Below are 22914 nucleotides of genomic sequence, written 5' to 3' on the forward strand. Positions count from 1 at the left end.
GTACTGCACTGCCGATTACTTAGACAACCCACCGTGACCCAACAATGGAAACCCATATTCCACCAGCAGAGACCCAGGTCATGACCTAGTGTTTGAGAAACTACCTTAGGCGACTCACTATAACCCACTTGCAAACCACTGACAGTAACCTGCGACTCACTGGTGGTGTGACCCAGGGGATGAGAAGCATTGACTTAGGTGACACATCATGACCCACTCGTTAACCAATGACAGCAACCCATGACCCACTGGTGGTGTGGCCCAGTGGTTAAGAAACATTGTCTAACACGGATCTGGTGTGTGGCCCCTGAGACTCTTATAGGTTTGTGCTACTCCATACCAGCAGTTAAAGTACAACCCACGCCTCAATTACAATAGACCTGGACACATACAGCCAAATGGCCAGTCCCAAATGGAGCTATAAGTCAGTGTGTGAATGTAAAGGCAAGTTTCCCAAAAGATGTCTTCCTTTTTACTTCATACAGTAGAAAATGGTAACCTACTTTATTGTGACCATTGTGGATTGTATTTCTGTAGTAAGTATGGTGCCTCTTTTGCCAGTCACTTTGGAAGAAAACGCATGTGCTACAGGCCATGTCATATCTGTTGACTTTTCCAGCATAAACTTCATTTACTTAATCTTGGCAAGTCGGAGGAAGTCAGCAGGCCACTCCTGTGAAGGCTGGCCGTGTAGTCTGACATACCCAGCGACTCACTCCAACTGGTCCACAACTCACTCCAGCAAAATCAAGCAGGTCTGATGTTGTCTTTAGTAATAGGGCTTTGTGTGCGTGAGATCTGACAACCAATGAATGTTTGTCTGGAAGTTTAATTCATATAACGTAGTGATGGGGAATAGGAAATGTTTTGTCACGCCCAAACTGTTTTACACTACGATGACATTATGAAAAAAAAAAGTTGAAAAATAAAAATAAATATAGAATGCAGCTGAACTAGCTGTGGCGGTTAACCATTCGTACAGTACCAGCTCCGTCAAGCAGCACTATATTGGCTGAGAAAGGAATGGGCACAACTGTGCTGTAAAGTCGGCACGCAGTCTCTATTTCTGACATTCCCAGCAGTTTTCAGTTGTACAAAGTGACCTGGTCTGGCTACAGTCGTCAAGTCTGACATACCCTACACCGTGACAGCGGCTCATGTGGGCACAAATTTACATGTAAGTACTGTTCTTGAATTTTCTGGTCTGTGAATTCGTTTTCATGTTATTTATGGATAGCTTGGTGTTGCCATTTTTTAGGTTTACCCTTTTGCCTATTTTGTAATAAAAAGTGAAGCGGCCTGAAAATATTCTGAAGGCGCTGCATTTTAAAACTGTTAGAGTCAGCTAATATTTAAATATACGTTCCTCAGCCAGGGAGATCATTTCAGCTCAGTGTCCTGAAGTCTCTCCAGCCCTTGTCCTAAGATTCCAGCGCACCACAATGACCTTAGAAAGAAAAAAAAAATGGCCCTGTCTGTTTCAGAGAATACCCTGCTTTGTTTTACTTTGTGAGTCAGCAGTTAATCAGATGAAAGGCAGCCATTTGTGCTTGTGAGAGAACCTCAGACATTCTTCACGCGATCTCGGTTTCACTCAGGTTAATGACCTTTTCCTAAAGCGATGTCAGCATTTTTTTCTTGCTGTGCTCTGTCTGACTGATTTACAGTGGGCACTCGATGAGGAAAATTGGACGAGCTCCGGTGAGCTGAATAACACGCTCTCTTCTTTAAATTTTCTTACACTATTATATTTCTTAACAATAATCCAATAATGATGCAATTGTTTAAATGGACAATGTGCAGCAAAAAGAATGCAAATCAGGGTCCAAGATGTTGGTCACAAGCATTTTCTAAAGTTCTTTAATTCCAATAGTGTAGCTTTAATAGGAAATGATAAACAGCTTCAAATAAAACAAGGTGTTTTTTTGTTTTGCTTTTAAAGTGGATATAGTTCAGCAGCTGTCAGCTTTATTTTGTCACAGTTTTAGGGTTCCAGGTTTGAACCCCAGACGGGTCACCGTCACTCTGAAGGTTTACGTTGTCTCATTCTCTGTGCCTGCAACTCCAGGTTTCATTCACATGTGTCAGATGTCACTAAACAGTTATGAGTGAATGTGGCTATCTTGGTGGTCCCATGGTTAGTATTATTGCTCAAGGGTCCACAAGACTCACTGTCACTGTCTGGGTGGGTTTTGCATGTTCTTCCCATGTCCATGTAAGTTCTTTCTGGTTAGTTCGATTGCCTTCCAAAGACTTAAGGTCTTTATGAATCTAGAATGAACGTGGGCACAGTGGTGACACATGTTAGGGTCTATATCTGTAGGCAGGTTTTTAAATAAAAATGGTGTGGTTCAGGTTCTCTTGGTGTGGGTGTGTGTGTTTGTGCAGCCCCCAGAATGTTTGATGGGGAGATTGGGGATGATCGTGCTTGCACGTAAGAGCGCTTGAGGTTCCAATGTCCTCATTGACACTCAGTGGTTGGAATTAGGACGCCATGCCCACGGTTGTATAAAAAAGAGCCTGAGCGTAAAAGATGGGAGGAAGACAAAGAAAAGGCCAAAGAGGGAACAGGGAAAGAAAAGTGAATGGAGAGACTGGGTTGGGAACTCCTGCTGAGTGATCAACCGCTCCAAGTGGGCCATGTGAAGGATGGAGGTGGTGGGAGTCAGAGCAGTGCTCATAAGGTCCCTGCAAATGCTGAAGGATGGCAGTGATGTTAGGCTTGGGGCGCCCAAGTCATGACTGGCCAAGATGGCTGGGGTACAAGCCCATGTGAGAGTTGACTGCACTTATCGGTGGGCGTCTCTGACCAGAGGGGCAAGCAACAGGGACGGGAACTTTAGAAAGAGGCACCAAGGCTCGTAATGGGGTTTAAAGAGAAGGCAATGACTGTGCTTTAAATCCTGTTTTGGATTTATTAATTATTGCTGCTTTTAGTCTCCATATGCATTTCTGTTTTTATTGGATTATTTATTTTTTATGAAAGGATCACTGCACTGTTTGCTCTGTTTGTGTTAGAAAATAAACTCACCTAAATAACTTTGCACCTACCACTTGCTGTGTTATGTGTCCTCATCGATCAAGGGAGAATGGCAGCTGCAGCCAACATGGACCATCGCATGCACTTGAATGAAAGTACCCCTGACAATCACTTATTCGGAGTGGCACTGTATGAACTTTCTGCTTAAATAAAGAGGTGCCATTTAATCCTACATTAGCCTCAGTTCTCAAGTGTGACATCTTTGGTCTTGAGATGCTTGGGTGGGGTATCACCTCTCAAGATGTCTTTGATGGACCTGAAGTTTAAAGATCACACAAGGGCTTCAGCCATCTAAGAGGATCACAACACAGAACCCTAACACCAAATAGTTAAGAGGACAGAAATTTAAAGAAGAAGAAAAGAGAAACAGTCGTGCACAACCATATCCCCAGATACTGCACTCGATATATAAGGACAAGTAACTTGGAGTTGACAAGTATTAATTCCTCCTTGTATCCAAAGATGTGACATAGGCTCAGACTTCTTGCAGTCCTGTACTGGAATAGATCTCTCCTGGACTAGTTCTCGATTCTATCTGTTTTAATGGCAGATCCATTCCCTACTGTGTGTGATAAATGGTGCCCATCTAGATACCATGTTTGGGTCACTACTCTTCACTTTTTATTGGCTTAACTAAACCAGAGGGAACTAAGCCAGAGTGCCACCAAGGCTTGTCTTCAAGTAAATGCTGAGAAGACTCGGCTCTTTCATGTGGGATTGTTAAAGTCTTTATGGACTATTTTTATCCGCTCCTGACTGGATTTCTTTAATTCCTTCTTCAATGGTGTTTCTTGACAAAATATTAATAGATTAAAGCTAGTTCCAAATTCAGGCATTAAGGTTCTGCCTCAGACTAAACGCTGTGGTCATATTACACTTCAGTGCCTTCTGTTCTTAATCAGGCAGGGGACGATGGAGAAAAGGAAGTTCTGTGCAGAAACTCAGCACCTCTGTGTGTTACGCCAACTGCCTTTCAAGGTGAAAACAGCCATTGTTTTAATTTTAAGTTATATGGTGAAACGTGGGGTGCAAATTTTCAAAAATGAAAGCAATCGTCTTGCTGTCTCACTTTCCTGTCTCAATGAGAGCCAGTGCTTTAACAAGTCATGGACATTCTTGACATAAGAAGGCATTCAGTGTGCAGTGTCAGACATGCAGGAAAAGTATGCGCGTCTCAAAATGGCCTTTAAGCAAAGCATAACATAAGAAGTGTCTAGACGTGAAAAATTCTGATAAACTTTGAAGTATGTGAAGAAAAAAAAAAATCACACGCTTAATTAAATAGATAATGATATTCAGGGGTGGCACGGTGGCGCAGTAGTAGACCCGGGTTCGCTTCCCGGGTCCTCCCTGCATGGAGTTTGCGTGTTCTCCCCGTGTCTGTGTGGGTTCCCTCCGGGCGCTCCGGTTTCCTCCCACAGTCCAAAGACATGCAGGTTAGGTGCATTGGCGATTCTAAATTAGCCCTAGTGCTTGGCATGTATGTGTGTGTGGGATGGCGCCCTGTCCAGGATTTGTTCCCTGCCTTGCGCCCTGTGTTGGCTGGGATTGGCTCCAGCAGACCCCCGTGACCCTGTAGCAGGTTGGATAATGGATGGATGGATGGATGATATTCAGTCTGTTTAAGAGATTGGATATGGTGGAATGTGTATGGACTGAATAGTTAAATAGTTTTTTTTTTTATAAATTAAAGAAATTCATATTTTAATTTTCTAATATTAATACTAGCAATTGTACATCAAACGACACATACCTTTTCCAGTTACTTGGTTATAATTTAAGAGCAATAAAAAACAAAAAGACAGTTACTGCTGCCTGACAGGTCAAGGCTCCAGCTTGTGTATTCTCCCCGTGTCTTCTCAAGGTAATCTCTTTTCCTTTGTCATGCATGTGCGAGTAGGAGGACGTTGTATGGACCAAGTGAAGGCAATTTCATGCCAGGCCAGGGGGTGGCAGGATTCACTAAATCTTCTCCTGTTGTCTTAGCAAACCAGCCGTGGTACAACCTGTCTGACCTATCCTGGAAGACGTCACTTCTGTTTCTGGAGCCTAAGATGATGCCACTTCCGGTTCCAGTGGCTAAGGCAACGTCACTTCCGTTTCCGGAGCCTAAGACGATGTCACTTCTGTTTTCTGGTGCCTAGGCTGAGGTCACTTCCGGTTCCCTCACGTCACTTCCAGTTCCAGTGGCTAAGATGACGTCACTTCCGTTTCTGGTGCCTAAGACGACGTCACTTCTGTTTTCTGGTGCCTAGGCTGAGGTCACTTCCGGTTCCCTTATGTCACTTCCGGTCTGCCTCCTTAAAACCGCCTCCTTCCAAAACCTGAATCAGTTCATGTTTGGATTCCAACAAAGACACTTCTGTCAGCTCAATTAACCCACTGCAGCCAGGGATAATACACGGGTGGCTGCCCCAAACCTTTGTAAGTGTGTCGAGTCTACTCTTTCCACACCTTCCATGTTCTGACTGCAGACTCTAAAATGGTAATTAATGAGTGAATAAGGTGTGTGTGTGTGCTGATGCTTTATCACACTGACTTACCAGGTTATTAGGTACACCTCCTCCTAGATGCCTCCTTGGCCTTCTGAACAGCATGTGTTGACTAGCAAATCCTAATGAATGCCAGGGATGATTCGATTGGAATTTCATATCTTATTTGTGAAAAAAGTTATTTGCTAGATTCCATCTACAATTGCAACTATCGATTGCATGTCTACTTCTGTCTGTAGGCATGTGGCACAAAATACAGTGTAATGTATCGTTCAGTAGTTTTAAATATTCCGAAGTAGCAGGCACAACACAGGTATTCCTGCAGACGCCCATATTAGTTTTCGAAATATTTTACTGGAACGCGTTAAACTCGGATGTGAAGTCATTCCGACTTCTGAGATAAATGGAACACAACACAAGTCTGTCTGTTCATTTGGTCACGAGAACTGATAAATTTTTAATTTCTTTCATAATGTCTTAGAATGTCACATTAAAATTGATATTTTTTTGGATTTCTCCTAAATTCTGATGCATTGAACTGTCTTATTTCATCATTCCAAGACTGTTATTGTGTTAAACGGGAACAAATAAATTTAAGATAAAAAACAGGCTACTTTTTCATTATTATAGAAAATAAATAGTGATCGTGCAACTGTTTAAAAAGTTTACTAAGGAATGTAAATTAATTAATTTTTTTTTTGATTAGAAAAAGTAATAAAGGTTCATTACTTTGCAGGGATGTGTTGAGCATCAATTACCATCCTTTCAGTAGACTTCCACTCTCACCCATCCTATTTAGAAAAATAAAATATGGCTACCCAAAAAAATGACAGCCTACAGGCTAACTCTGCACATCCTTTATCTAGTGTAGTGACTTATTTTTCTTACATTTGCGCTAATAATGATCATGATGGCGTCACGCTGCGGCGATAAGACAAACAAGCTACGCATCGGCAGAATGTTCATACCTCTCTGTTTAGTTCACCTCTCCTCTTCTTCCTTTTACCTTTTGCGGTAACGCCTGACGTTTTTTGCCTTTCCATTTTGAAACACTTCTCGACGAGTCCTCATACTTTGTCACCATTTCACTTGCAATGTGGGTCACACCAAACTAACCTAAATCTGCATTCATCTAAAACTCTGAGCTCACAGTTTCCCACCTCTGACTCAGGAAATGCAAAAAAAAAAAAAATGCACCCCAAACTCGGAATTACTACTCGCAAACTTGGACCTGGTACAGTGGAACCTCGAGATACGATCACCTCTGTATACGAGAAATTCAAAATACGAGGAAAGTATGAGCGAAAAATTCAGATCTAAATACGAGCATTGGCTCACGTAACGAGCCACGAGCCAGGCTGTGGGTATAGCTCGCGGCTTAGCGAGGGGGCGTGGTAGCAGTAGCGAGCCGCAGGGCGATCTGCGGTGTCTGCGTTTCTCACCTAAGTGCACAGGTGGGAAACTGCCCACATCCATGATTTGTCCTGTGGCTGATGGGCTGGGCAGGGTTGCCACCCGTCCTTTAAAATACGGAATCGTCCAGTATTTGAGAATGAAATTGCGCGTCCCGTTTTGAATCAATACGTATGCGTCCCTTATTTTTTTGTATTAAAAGTGGTAACCCTAGCAGCTGCCATGTCTTCCCCGCATATATAGAGAAGCGCGAGCCGGTTAAGGGGAGAAGAAGTAAAAGAAAAGAGAGGAGAGGAGAGGAGAGAGAACGGAGGTTGCAGGAGGAGGCAGGAATCCGCAGCAGTAGGAAGTCGGTGCGAGAGAGCGAGCGAGTACAGGCTCGCGTGTAGCTGAACAGGCGAGCCAGACAGCTAAAGCAGGACGGTGTAGAGAAGGTCAGCTGCATTAAGTGTCTCACCTGTTGCAGAGCCCGCATGGGAGAAGCAGGTGAGACGCTAACAGAGAAGAAGCACCGGGGATTGTCATCTGTTTTTTGAAGACTGCTTCCTGTTGACGTTTTAACCTCGTGTTAAAGGATTGTTATTCTTATGTACTTTAAACCTCCACTTCACAACTGTTTTAAGGATTAAAGATTTATTGAATGCTCTACTGCACTTTGGACAGCTGTTTTGATTCTTTTAATAATCAGTTATATTATTTACCAGTGTTATTTATTAAAGGTAGACTACAGTATATATAATTTATCAGTGTTATTTGTTAGGAAAATTGATTTTTATGTTAATATATTTGGGATGCGGAATGGATTAACTGGATTTCCATTATTTTCAATGGGGACGTTTGTTCTAGATACGAGAAATTCGCTATACAAGCTCAGTGCTGGAACGAATTAAACTCGTATCTAGAGGTTCCACTGTATATCAAGTCTGAGTTTGTCTGACTTCAGATTATGATGTCAACCCGAAATGGCTGTGTACACTGTGAAAAGCAAGTGCAGCTTCACTTTATAGGTTCAATTTGTTTATTTCCAAAATGTATTTTAGATCAATCTCCTTTATCACTAATACTGTATATTGAGGAGGTAAACGTTAACATTACCAGTACGGACAGTAACGGACTAACTGAAGTTAGCTTGACATGTGCTGCTTTTTTTTACATTGCGCTCAATGGTTGTTTTGTGTGGTTAGAACATACGAATGTAAGAAATTTGACAAATGAGAAGGGATCATTCTGTCCATCAAGCCTGTCTGTTTAGCTAATAGCTAAGCTGACTCAATAGATCATCCAGATTTTTCTTAAACGTTGTCATGGTTTCTGCTTCAGCTCCTTGTCTAAGCAGTTTGTTCCAGAGTCTGTGACGATGCAGTTTCGTTCCAGGTTCCCATGCAGCTTCAGGGAGCTCTTGAACCCGACACTGTTGGTAATATCACCGATGAGCTCGGCAGTGAGGCACAACAATGGAGCAAGGGGATGGTGTAAAAAAAAGTGCCAAGTGCTTTTATTAAAACAACAACAAAAACAGTGTCCAAATAAATTAAGTGCAGTGTATTCAATTTCCATTCTCTTGAATAAAATCCCTGTGTGCGTCCATGTGTCCGTGTGTGTGTGTCTTCTGGTGAAGTGTGCATGCACAGGACACGGTGCGATGCTTCAAAGGCCTCTTGACGCGTCACACAAGACAGAGAGGGTGGGACCTATAAAATATTGCGCGGCCGATCCAATCAGATTTTGGTAAATGAGGTAAGACCTAAAACATAACGCACGAAAAATCCAATCGGGTAATGAGACGCGGAGACCAGCTTCCCCAAAGAGGTGGGACTAGTGTTTGTTGTTGTGAAAGTGTTCACTCTGAGGATGTCAGATTTGCGATTAACAAACTTGGCCCGGTAAAGTGTAAATTGTTTTCCTAAGTATACGAATTTTCATGATATTACAATAGGATGACTTTTAAAAGTAGATTTATTTTCGCGCACATAAAATCCGTTGCTGGAGAGATGCCATACATACAATAATTAGCTGCATGCCAGCACAGATTAAAATACTTGCTGGAGAGATGTATTACTGTGAGAGAAAATTAAAGGCACACAATACAGTGACGCATATTACAGCCACATACAAGCCAGTATTACTGTTCCTACTAATGTTTATGCACTACTATTCTAGCGCCCATTATTGTAACGGGCTTAATGTCTAGTAAATAAATAATCCAGTAAAAACGAGTGATGAGTGGAGGTTAAAAAAAACACAATAGAAAAACTCTTTCAAAAAAACGAGGTTAAAACTATGGCATGAAGCAGTCTCTTTAAAATATCCAAAGCACGGTGCCTTCTTTCTACCTTTTCTATCAGGCGGCTCCCCTGCTTCTCCCATCGGGCTTCGCAACAGGAGAGTCGCCTACCTTGCAGGTGCAGCTGCCTTCCACTCTGGTCCAGTAGCCCTCCGATCCCTGGCTACATCAGGCTCCAATCCGGACACAGACTTGGGTTATTTCCCCAGCGGCCAGGGCGCTCACACTGGGGCTAAACCAGCCCAAAGCCTCCTCAACTGCCGCTGCCTTTTTGTGGCCAGTCGTCGTCGTCACCGGTCACTCCAGCTCCTTGATCGCTCAGCTGGAGCAACCACTTCCTTCAGCCCCACCGAGTGTCGGCCAAACACTCTTCGGCAGGGGCTCACCTCCCAGCTGCCTGCCTTCTCTCAATCGAGCCTGCTCTCTCTCGCTCTCCTTCCCTCTCGCTCACACCGGCTCTCTCTCCTCGCTGCTTCTTGCCACCTTCTTCAATGCAACCTCCGTCTCTTTCTTTCTCTTTTTTTACCTTTTCTCATTTTTTCATTCTCCCCGCTAGCCGCCTCGCGCTTCTATTTATTACGGGGACGTGGATCAGCTGTGGCAATCAGCAGCTCCCAGGAACAATTACGGATGCGAACAACTCCTCATCAGTGCACTAAAGGGAGAATCGCCTGCATCACGAATTCCCCGAGAACTGCTCGGCCACACACCACCACGCCAACTCGCTAAGCCGCGAGTGCAGCGATTATTTATTTAAAAAAAATGGCCTTTTGACATGAGCTGTGGACCCGCTATACCACAGAGTCCCACAACACTTTGTATAAAGAAGTGCTTCCTGGCTTCTGTTTTAAATGCACTTCCCTTTAACTTCCACTGATGTCCTTGAGTATGTGATTCCCCCTTAAGCTGAAAGAATGATGCTGTTGGATCTACTTTATCCATGCCTTTGAGGATTTTGAAGAACTAGATTAGGTCCCTACGCAGTCTCCTCTGCTCGAGGCTAAACAGGTTCAATTCTGTGAGTCTGTCAGAGTACAACATGTCCTTCAGTCCTAGGAGGCACCTGGTTGCTCTCCTCTGCACAACTGCAAGTACTGCTACTGTATGTCTTTCTTGTACCATGGTGACCAGTTGTTTTATGGACTACAAAGACATGGGCCAAAGATAATCATGTGTAATGTTTTATAGTCTGTGCAGACAGTGGCATGAATTTGTTCCTTGACCCACAGAAGTTTAGACCCTCTGTGTGCTCCTCTGTATCAGGCTGCTTCCCGGTACTATTTATTGTTGCCAAACACATAACATTTTTTGTAGACATGACAACATACCTTTTTTGCCTTTCTTGCCCTACGAATTCTACTTTGATGTGGGCTATGGAGCTCTAAATTAGTGTTAGTTGCTTGAACACCAGCTTTGGTGGAGACATCGCACCACAATCATAACTGACAGTTCCACCAGCTTTATCAAGTACCTCAATACAATTCTACATGTTGCTGCCAGAGGTTGCCAAACATGTAACCAGATATCCTGTGGCACCAATATGTTCTGTAGCTCCACAAGCTGGAAGGTCTCGTATTTATGTAATGCAATGGTAGATCTGGTGTCCAATTAACATGAAATGTGCCCAAGGCATTGCCAATTGTTTTAAATACAATGTAGAGGAAAGTCTCTAAATGATCTAAAGCACTGGCAGGCACTCCCTGGACAACACAAAGCATCACCTGATAATGCCAAACCTTAGGCTAGACAAAAGTAACTGATTATTTAATAGAATTAATCTTCAGTATATGAAGGATAGGATTTACGTCTTTACTTTCCCATTAGAAACCTGACTACAGAATGAAATTAGAGCCATAATTACTCCATTTTACACCTTTGCTATATTAAACAAAGAAGCACTAAGCTTAAAATATCAGTCAGGCCTTCTGCAGTATCAAAATGATACAATCCTTTTGTGGCTATAATATCAGATGGACTATATTTTCCCTTCATTATCATATGTTGTTATACCCAAACGTGAGTAGTCATCCACTGGTAACACAGATCTGGACCTGGGACACGCAGTACACTTAAGAGGGATCCCAAGAAGGCTTCAAGAACACTGAAAAGCAATTCTAAATTGGAATACTCAAAAGACATTTGCAATTGTAACTCCTAGGCTTGGTTCACATTTGCATTTAGGCCACCTTTGCCCTAAATGCATATAACAGCAATGGGTCTGACTGGAACATAGTGTTAGAATTTGGCACAGATTGAAAACTGTGAGCACAGCGTGATCAAATGCAGAACCAGAAGCCGTAATTGTTTCTGCTGCTAATATTTAGATCAGGGCTGTAAGAGGGACGTGGGAAACATTCAAACCATTGTTTTGTCCCTACCATTGGGGGACATTATTATGACGTGCATTATTATGGAGCAACAACACTGTTTTTCGATGTTGATGGTCGACCAGATTGAGCTTCATCAGCTACACTTGTTCTTCCCATTTTAAACCTTTCTTCCCATTGAGTCATGCTGTTTTCACTTCTGTAGTGAGCCAATACCCTTCAGTGAACTTCAGGTTTCACTCCCTCTGCCCAAAGAAATCACACTACGACGTGTTGTTCAACACATGTTCATTTGACCTTGGCTTCAACTAGTCTAACGGCAGAGTGGTGCGCTGTTCGAAACTACCCATACACCATCTCAAACATGCTATAATGTACCAGCTTCTATCCATTAAGATTATCTGATAATGTTGGAATTGCCTTTACTTTTTGATTTAATATTAATATTTGGATTTGGAATATCTAGAGTCTATCAGCAATAGATACAATGTAGCATATAATATTACTGGGCACATTCACTCAGGCCAGACCATTTGGGGTTTAACCATCAGCCTAACTGACAAGTCTCAGTATGGGAGGTGTAGGTGCCATGATGGATGGACTGGCATCCTGAACAGGAGGGAGGGTAGTTCCCTTTCTTATGGGTAAAGAACTATCCTCCCACCTGGTCAGGATGCCAGTCCATCTACCATGGAACCTACACAGGAAACAAAAGGTTATAGCGAACACACACGCTGACATAGTGCATTCTCCACTCAGATGGCAACCAGACACTGAACCCACGTTTCACTGGGCAATATGAAGTAGTGAATAAGACACTCATGGCTGCTAGTTCAATTTCTGCCTTTATCTTACTGCTTGACCCCGAGTAAGACATTAACGTATATTGATCTTGGAAGTCACCTTGGGTATAGGTACCAGTCAAATGTATTTTTAGAATTTTAAATGGATCTTGCCTTCATGATTGCCCTTCCAACCTTCTCTCCGAGTGCTTTTCTGAAAGGAACATCTTCTACCCCAATTACAGAAACTGAGTGGGCTTTTTCTGCAAGATAGGCTGCTACCTCCATACCTGTGGGAAAAAAAACAAGAGGGAAATAGTATTTAAAGACATGGCAAATCATCTCAGGTGATGTCAAAAATGCCTCAACATTTAAAAGATACAGTCTGCTTTACTTGCACCTCTCTTTGATATCATACACTAATACACATATGCGCTCCAACATTCAAGGGGGGAGCCCCCGCTCTGTTCTGTAAAAATAATAACTAATCTAATCTAAAAGGTTAGGGCTAGGGTTACGATATTTTTCTATAATGCATGCCAAGTCGCTTTTTTGTTCAGAAGATGATAGAAGGAGAACAATTGAGGATGCAGTGTTTGAGTGAGTAAAAGTAATTATAGTAACTTCTAGTTTCCTGTGGGTAGACGCTTATTCAAACCCATTTTATGAGGCCAATCTAATTTTAGAGTTTCATGCCAATACGGCCTTGTTGTTTGTAGCAATTTCAAGAAAATGTGGAATGAATTGCCTTTGAATCATCCCTGAGTTGTGGCAATCCGTGCGACAGCTAATTATTCGTAATTCACAAGGCTTTCTCCATACACAAATGACGCCGTCCACTTCTCAGGCTATGGTATTGAACATCATCAATGTTTTTAAAAGCACAGCGCTCGCATACTCACAAGGTCTGAGACACACTTTTCTTAAATAATCCAGCTGGTGATCACGCTATGGACCCCTAACACATTTCAGCATACACCCCACATAATGTGAAAAATTACTAAACAAAAATAAGTTTAATTAGAAAGGAAACACTGATATAGTTGGAATGGTCCATACCCAAAACCTCCATAACTTATCAGAAGCTAAAGAAAGATGGTCTGACTTAGAAAAATACAACAAAATCTATTAAATTGTAATAAGAGCTTGTTGGGCTAAATGGCCTGCTCTCATTAAGACTGTTCTAATATTCTGAATGAGCAAGACCAGTAAGACCCCTCAGCAGGTCAAACAGTGTTAAATGTTCAAGTGCCCCTTGATAACATGGGCAACATAACGAATGTTAGCAGGTTGTGCCTCTGCCACCCTGCATGTCATAAGAACAGAGGTTGGCTGCCACTACAGTTGAATAGCCGAGTGCTACAGCATTGAACAGATTTGACATCGCTCATGAATTATGAAAAGATAAAACACATATGTGTGATCGCTGGAACTGATTCAGGCTCAGAGTGCTAAAATAAATGTAATTATGCAATTTAGAAATTACTAATTACATAATGAGTACACATAAGGACACAGGCTGAAGAAAAAGCTGATTTCTGGAGGTTATCAATGTCAGTTAATTAACATAATTATTGAACTAATGGCCAGTTGACAACAATTGATAAAAAATTACAACATAGTCAAAATAAAACAAAGAACCTGACTTCCATTGCAAGGGTTGTCATATTAAACAGAGGCAGACTCTGTCTCTCTGCTTCTCACTCTTTCAGGCTTCCTATCCTTCGCTACTCTCACCTCTTCCTCCGAGTGATCCCGGACGAGCTCCTGAATGTCACCAGTGTGAAATGCCTCAGGACTCCACTCCTCTTTTTATGACATGACATCCAATGTGGGAGATATGGTGACATTACTGATGAAGTGACAAAGTGGTGTGAGTTCAGGATTCAGTCAGGCACAGAAAGGGATCCATGATCTACTGTTGTTTCTCATGAGCACTAAGCTAATGGAGATTATGCAGAAGGGTGAGGAATGTAGTATGGGTTGACGAGACAACCATCTTAATATTACTGTGAGCCGAAATGAGGACCAAGAGATACAAAATGCACACCTGAAACAGGCTGAGATCAGATCCAAGAGGACGAAGTAAAAATCAATGCTGAGGAACAAAACACAACTCAACAAAAGGGCCTAAATGAATTGAAACTAAATTTCTTTGCAAAATTCGTAGTGTATCCACCAAATAATAGCAAGTGATATGAAACTTTTTTATAGCATCATATTCCATGATGCCAATAAGGTGACTTGACACGACTCACAGTGTTGCGTAAACAATGAAAATAAGACGTTAATAAATATTCAAAGTAAAATTTAAACCATAAAAATGAAATCCTTAACATTAAAAACCGCAAACTGAATACAATTATACATCTATATAAAATGCCCTTAAACAAGTGTTTCTTTATCTATGGGTTGCAACCCAAAATGACATCTCTAATTGGTCGTGTAGAGTCGTGAATTACAATTGAAGAGAAGGAGAAAGGGTCGTGAATGGTTTATGGAAAAGTCCGCAAAGGTTTGCCGCTTGCATGGATGAAATAACCCCCACAGATGTAGTTTGTCGGTGAATCTTCAAGAGGGACTCCGCCCTCCCCGGGTGATGATCAGTTGCGGTTCTCCAAGGCGGACTAAAGGACACAATGAATAGGCAAAATTGGGTCACGAGAAAGGAAAAAATATGGCCTTAAACACTACAGTAAGTAATGGTTCAAACATTTCTAATTTCAGTTGTACATTCAAACATGTTTTAAATAAATTACTAGCAATAAAACTGTTATGATTTGAAGTAGTAATTTATTTTTTGTTAGAAATCCTGGACGGATTTTCACAACTTGTATGTTTTATTACAGATTTTAGTTTCTTCCTAACATGCATCTGAAGGAGTTGTAAATTTTGAATGCCCTCCCATGACGACATTTTTTTGTTCACTGGTGCCACCATTTTGCTGTGATCATGTCACCCATTGCTGTGGTAATTACCCACAAACCCTTGGAAGTGCAATCATATAAAGCTTGGTACATGTGGTTTTAAGTTATCCACGTTTTGGTTTATTTCATTTAGCAATACAAGAGTTTTTTGGTTGCCAAAAGTTTTTTCTGCCTTTTGAGTCTTCTATACTTGATGACTTTGGCTTCTCTTTTGACTTTACTTTTCTCTTCTGATCCCTTTATTAAAAATTCTTGTTGTCTCTTTTTAAGTCAGAACAAAAGCATTATGTTGCAAACCATTCTGGGAAAAACCCTTGTGTTTGTTAAGAACATTCTGCAAAGATGCATGTGGGAGAGCTACTGAAAAAAGGATAACCTATACACATTAAAACTTCATCAAGTAAGCTTGCGGCTTGATACGTACTGATAAATTGTTTAATGATCTCCGGTACTGTTTGATACAAAATAAAATAAAACAAAACAAAACCTTGTATCCAAATAAATCCCTAGCCATACATCCATATCTCCATAAGACTACTACCCCATAGCAGGTTACCACCCTCTGACACTTTACATAAAATTCATCAATGGCTGCTTGAGAAGCTCTTCTCTCTCCTAAGTGGAACTTGATTGACAATTGAATCGACAATTACTGGGTTCTTCAAAGTTCCCAGTTAGCCTTCTCTTCTGTGGGTATCTCCCAATTACTTACTGGCTGATACACCAACATAATAATAAGAATTACATTTACCTTAGGAATGATCCTCAATAAAGAAGGACTCACCGACAAAGGATGCTCCAACAATGACAGCGTTCTTGTTGCTTGCAAGCTTGGCTATCCAGTTGGCATCTTCTGGTGATCTTAGGTAAAATATGTTTTCCATGTTTGCACCTTTAAGGTTTAGCTGCTTGGGCCTGAAAGCAAGACCTGATAGTTTTCATTGCTAATCCAATCAGACTGTAGCACAAGTCAATTGATTACATACAGGAATTCAGGGAAAAGGCTTTGTTGGCACACATTGTTTAGTTCAGATCTATGAAAGTCATAACCCAACCCAACCCAACCTTGCTATTTTGTGTGTGACAACAAAAAGAATAAAGGAGTCCGTGAGGACCAGTAAGTGAGGGAACAGCAAAGCATCAACCCCATTATGAAAATGAAGAGCTAAAGGTTAGGGTTAGTGTTGTGACCTGGGTGCATCCATGCTTGGACCCGCAGTAGCAATTCTATCCATTTATCAATATCATATATCACATCACCCACTAACAATTAATTCAGTGTGGCTCAGAGATTTTTCTCCCATTTCTTCAATTTAATTGAATTTAGTTCTTAAAAATATGTCATTGGTTTCAAGAAATCCTAATCATCATCAAACTCAATTTAAAGTTGTCCACTCGATTACTGTTATGCCCTAAAACAATATGACCAGTGATTGTCACCTGACTCAAATTGTCACTTTTGCTCCCTGAACTATTCTTTCATTGATTTTCCAACACTTATCTGAGACCAGGCTATGAGGGCAATGATGCCCAAACTCCCCAGCCACACTTGCCAACTGTGGGATCCCAGGCCATCTGGAAGATACAGTCCTCTCAGTGAGCCTTGAGTCTTCCCCGAGGGCTTCTCCAAACCAGTCGTGCCTGTAAAACCCCCAAAGGTAGGTGTCCGAACAGATGCCCAAAAGCACTTCTTGATGTGGAGGGTCAGCAGCTCTACTCCGAGTCTCTCCTAGATGTCTGTACTTCTCGCCCTATCTCTAAGGGAGAGACCACCCTTTTTTGAAAAGTTATTTTTCCAGATTATTTTTGGTGATTATAATAAATAGCCTCAAGATGAACATAAATATAATTTCAGATTGGCTATATCACCTAGAAATTTGAAGAAACATGAAGCTGGTTTTATTGAATGTAGTGTGTTTAACCACTTAATAATGCTGATGCACTGCATTAGGTTAGTTCACCTAAAAAGGTTTTGCTGCTGATTTTCATTTGTACTCCATATTTGACAATTCTCATTTCAATGTCCAACACTAATGGAGTCCACTTGTCCTGATACCAGTATCCTTTTCAAATCTTTTCCTATGATCATTATGGATTAGCAGGGAAGAAAGTCCAAGTGCGAATGCCTAAAATTAATCTTTAGCAACATGTCGTGCTTCATGTTTTTTTTTTAAAGTTTTTAAGCATGTTGTCGACCAAACTGGACATAGTTTGGTGCTCTGTAGTTAATAAGAAAATTCTCAACAACGTTCTTGAATGTGTTCTACATGATTTCTTTGAGATCTTAAAACGAAAGATGTGTCTGAATTGCAGAGCACCAAAAATGCCTTCCTTAATCTTGGCGTCAGTTATTCGTGGAAACACCTGTCTCAAATATCAAAGTCCTTCACCTTCCTTGTTCATAACTCTCACAAAATCTTTCATCAGTCCAAGGCAAACATCTTTTCGTGAGGTTGACAAGTGGTATGTGTGCCACACTTTCTGGCTTATGGAGCAGAAAAGATTCTTTAGCATGGCCGCCCACTCATAGTACTTGGTGAGCAGCATTCCTAGGAGGAGGGCCACTAATTGTAGATCAGCTCAGATGTTCCACTTGTACTTATTGTACTGAATACATACTGTATACTTCTAATACGTGGGAAAATCACTAAAATAGGTAATTGCAATAAAATGGTACGTGACAGGATCATTTAAATGTGGCTTTTGTAATCAGTAGGCCAAACTCTATAAGATACACCCAAAAGTGTTCAGGAAGCAAAATCTTCGCCTGTCCAAGGATATCAAACACAGGTCACTAAGAAACATTCAGCATAAGCGGGACTCGAGTACCACAGTGTGACAGCCAGAGCCATGTAGAAGAAATAAAAGTGAGTCCATTGCTACTTCTACACACGTTTCTCATAGTATGGTATTCAGCAACTTGAAGGTACTTGTGAATTGAGCTACTTAATGGGACTTAATGTTAAAATGTGGACAGACGAGCAAAAATCAAAAGGAGGTGGGAGGCTGAAAGAAAGCTGTCACTGCTAATGTTAAAACCCACAAACTTCCAGGATTTCAAATGACTTGTCCTTCCAGAAAACAGCAGCAACTGGCCAGTCTTCAAATTGCTGCATAGTTTGGATTATTTTTACGTTTTCATTCCTAAATGCTAGCATAGCAGGAAACAATATTCTTTTCTACTGTGAAAATTACAATAATTCTGCTTATTCCCTGTGTTGAACATAATGCACAGTGTACACTGAAAAACAGCTTTCAAGCCTAAAAAAGTAATTAATAAAGTTAGGAGCACGGCAATATAAAATTAAATAGTAGTAGGTGGTGCAGCTGTGTTTCTGCTGTTGCCAGTTGTTAACTACATGGAGCTGACTACTTTTCTAAAATGTAATCACCCTGCAATTATTTCTTTACGTAGTGAACATGCACAGATGAAGAACCTGATGATCAATTCTTTCAACATGGGACTATGGCATCTTCAAGACGCCATTCTACACATATACCTCTATGACCAGTCCAAGGTTCTGACTTTTCAGCTTTTTTTGATATATTATCAGCACCTTTTAAATCCCAACAACTGTGTTTACAGCTCTAAAAGGACACTAAAAGGGCTAAAACTCTCTTAACTTAGAACCAGGAAAAAAATCAGCACTACTTACGTCTTTCCTGGGGCTATGAGAAGATTCCTGAATTCCAATCGAAATCCATCTTTGAAGGTGGCCATTTTTGTTTTTGTGTCTAAAGACACAACCTAAAGGACACAAACAACAGGGGTGTTTCCTCAGTCTCTGATATCCCAGCAATCTGAATGTATCAAAGGGTGATAACTTTAAATTTGCAATGTATCCCATAAAAAATAATAATAAACCATGTAATGTAATTTATCAAGTGTTAGGTTTCATAAACTAATCTATTTATCTGTTTTTGTGTGCTATTAGCAAAATGGAAATGAGTACTTTGGAGTAAACACAACAAAAAAGAAGAAAGGAACTGTACAGATAGATAGATAGATAGATAGATAGATAGATAGATAGATAGATAGATAGATAGATAGATAGATAGATAGATAGATAGATAGATAGATAGATAGATAGATAGATAGATAGATAGATAGATAGATAGCTCAATACTGGATGAATTTCAAAAACACAATTTCAAAAAACTGCATTTGTGTTTTACTTTCTGCTTACAGGAGGGGTTGAGTTTCTAGTGAATAAATTGGACCCAACAGCTATTATATTTCTTGCTGTACTACAGTAACCTCTGCAGCCTGATCAATTTGGACTCTTACTGCATAGTACTTAAATCAGAAAATGTCTCTCTTATGCCACATTTTCAGTGTTTTACCTTACTTCATGCTTTTTGTGACATTTTACGAAACATATGGTTTACTGCACGGTTAATAATATGGACTTGTACATGTCAGAAGTTTTCAGAAGGAACCAGGGACTACTCCCGTTATGCTCCTGGACTGGGCACCAGTATAAAGTTAAAATGAAGTTACCATTTATCAATCACTAGCCGCGCTTAATGCTAAAGACATGTAATTGATTCATTTAAAAATATTTGCTGTCTCTTGTCCTACGGGTACTTTCAGCGCCTTTCCTCGGTATTCTCGTGTGTCTGAATTTCTCCTCACCGGTGCTCCCTCTCTTGACAGCACTCCCGTAAAGCCCACTTCTCATACTCTGGAATTATTTTCAAGGCTCCTTTCTCACCTCCTGTCCACTGCTACACTTCCCATCTTTGACGGCGACTCTCAGTGTGCCTCCTTATGTATTTACTTCTTCTCATGTGTTTCCCACTCACACTTCCTCTTTCGATTGTGTCGCCAAAGCCAAGCTGACCAATCAGATTGTTCTGAGGGACCAGACACACACGTGGATCTTACAGTTTTATTTTATAGTTTAATGCAGTTTCTCGTATTTCTCATCGCCATCAGTTTCACTGCCATTTTCTGGGTTTACTCAGATTAGCCAGTTGCCCCCATCTTTTTCCTTGATTATGCTTAATAATTATATATACATTAAAAGTGGTTTAATGACTACAATTCTTTCAACTGCCTGAGTGTGTGTCTTTGAATTAGCACAAAGTTCACAAAGTTTTTTTTGGCTGCCTGTAGATCCAAACAATTTTCTTACCTCTTTCTCATTCAGAAGCTCAATATCGTGCTGGTGAAAAAGTTCTTTTGAACGCAGAGTTAGCTGATCCACAGTGCATTCTAAGGACTGAAATACAAAATAAAGAACATTTTAAAACTCCAGAGGTTTTTTCTATTTTTTCATTTATTTTCTGTATCCTCTTCGGGGTTTTGGTCACGAGGAGTTCATCTCATCAACAAAGAACGGAAGGGCAAAAAACATGCTTGGTACACATATGCCCACAGGCTCAGAAAATTGAACTAATGTGATGGGGGTCTTTGGATTGTGCTTGGATTTTCAATAAGAGTAACACCAGGAAAATACACACAAACATGGGAGAACAAGCAAGTTGCACTATGAGTTTTTTGAGGGCAATTATTGTGATATTTCATCGTTATATTTCACAGTGTTGTTCCAAAATCAGTTCATTCATTAACGCTAAAATGAAAAAGACACTGATCATTTCAAAACACTAAATTCATAAACATCAGCTGCATATTTCCTGAGCTAACTACACATTTTAGAAACAGACTTATTTTAAAATAACTGGGCATAGTCTAAGAAGCATGGCTACTCCAGACCAAAGGAGGCACTATAGAGTGTTGTCTAGAGTGAAGCAGTAGCACAGGGACAGACTGTGACTGTTTATGTATAAGATTGATATAGAAGGTTTAGTAAACATACGTCTATGTCACATTTTTTATATTCCCTCTGTCAAATGCAAGTCAAAAATCCAGCTTAAGGAGCATAGATGTTTCAGTTTAAAGTCCATCTAATCACACTGCTTATGTTTGCAGATTTGAATGTCTTATCTGACACAATGTAATCACTGGGCGGCATGGTGGTGCAGTGGTAGCTCTGCTGCCTCGCAGTTAGGAGACCTTGGTTTGCTTCCCGGATCCCCCCTGCGTGGAGTTTGCATGTTCTCCCCATGTGTGCGTGGGTTTCCTCCGGGCGCTCCGGTTTCCTCCCACAGTCCAAAGACATGCTGGTCAGGTGCACTGGCGATTCTAAATTGTCTCTTGTGTGTGTATGTGTGTGTGCCCTGCAGTGGGCTGGCACCCTGCCCGGGGTTTGTTTCCTGCCTTGCACCCTGTGTTGGCTGGGATTGGCTCCAGCAGAACCCTGTGACCCTGTAGTTAGGATATAGCGGGTTGTATAATGGATGAAATTACTTCTTGCATTCAAAGCTCATCAGAACTTGTCAAAGTAAAAATTTGGTTGTTTTCAGAGCTACCAGCAGATCTGCTGGCTAGATGATATTTCGACATACCCTCACAAACACAACAACTTGTTTCTTGTCTTGCTAAGTCCATCCTTACGGCTAAACAGCTTTTTTTGTAACTTTCTCCTTAGAGTCAAAGAAAACGTCAAACATTGTGCTTTCGTTTTCTCAGGATTGGATCTTCATCAATGGTCTTCTCACGGGAGGTAGCAAGTTAGAAAGTGCACACAAGGCGTAACATTCAGAAGTGTATAATGAGGCTCTGTCACATTACACGGCTTTTCCAGTGATTTTCATTCCCAGATTTCATTTATACAATCTTAGTGAGGCAGAAGCAGTAGTGTAGTGTGACATCCCAAATGACTCTGTCCAAACAGTCTGCCACTTGCGAAAGCAATGCCAAGCAGGTTTGATTTTGTCTCAAGTCGTAGACACAGGCCTGTGCGTATGTGAGTGCTGAGAACCAAGAAGTGCTCACCCAAAGTACAATAAACATAACACAGTTACAAGAAGTAAGGAATGCGGGTCATCTGTCTGGTGTCTCGTGTTTTACGTGCCCCAGTAGAATTGAAAAATGAAAAAAAAAAACGGTTGAAGTTGTGGAGGAACTCATCATACCTGGAAAGCATTCATACAGCACCGACTCTGTCAGGCAGCACATTATTGGCTGTCAGAATGTGAAAAGCTCATGATACTTTGGAAATGAGAAACTGTGCTGGAATGTTGTCACAGAGTCATCTAATTTGTCATGACCTGTTATCACGAAGGCGCATAGTAATATTATGATAAAAATAATAATAATTTAGAAAATAAAATATGTTATAAACCCATTCCTACAGGTAAAATCTCAGAAATGGCCTATTCAGCTAGCCTGGAGGAATATAGGTTTGCTGAAATGAAAGGCCGACATAGCCTGCAATGGAAAGGATAGGTAAAATGTATGATATCCCATTCGCTTTCAAGAAAAAGCATAGGCTGAAATTGAGACAGAATCTACCTCATTAGTAACTCCACACCCACCTATATGAGGGGTGTCTCTCTAAGCCGTTTGCCTTTTCCAAGTCCATAAACCACATGTAGACTGGTTGGCCATACTTCCATGAACCCTGCAGAATCCTTGTGAGGGTAACAAGCTGGTCCAGTGCTCCGTGACTGGAATGAAATAAATCTATATTGTTCCTCCTGAATCCAAGATTCAACCAACAGCTGGATCCTTCTTTCTAGAAAACCTGGCATAGACCTACCTAGGAAAGCTGAGGAGTGTCATCTCCCCCTAAAGTCGCAGC

At 41.0% G+C, this 22914-nt stretch overlaps 1 protein-coding gene across 3 annotated transcripts in view; it reads right to left on the reverse strand.

Moving 5' to 3' along the window:
• Positions 1 to 22914, reverse strand: part of LOC114668539 (apoptosis-inducing factor 3) — a 160233-nt gene that overhangs the window by 46614 nt on the left and 90705 nt on the right. For all 3 annotated transcript variants that reach the window (XM_051921468.1, XM_051921469.1, XM_051921467.1), the window contains exons 11-14: positions 20404 to 20490; positions 18922 to 19013; positions 16050 to 16180; positions 12513 to 12628 (exon numbers count right to left, since the gene is read on the reverse strand). In XM_051921468.1, the coding sequence (XP_051777428.1) occupies positions 12513 to 12628; positions 16050 to 16180; positions 18922 to 19013; positions 20404 to 20490 (426 nt within the window). The remainder of the gene's footprint in view (positions 1 to 12512; positions 12629 to 16049; positions 16181 to 18921; positions 19014 to 20403; positions 20491 to 22914) is intronic.

The sequence above is a fragment of the Erpetoichthys calabaricus genome, chromosome 18 (genome assembly GCF_900747795.2).
Source record: "Erpetoichthys calabaricus chromosome 18, fErpCal1.3, whole genome shotgun sequence".
Lineage (NCBI taxonomy): Eukaryota > Metazoa > Chordata > Cladistia > Polypteriformes > Polypteridae > Erpetoichthys > Erpetoichthys calabaricus.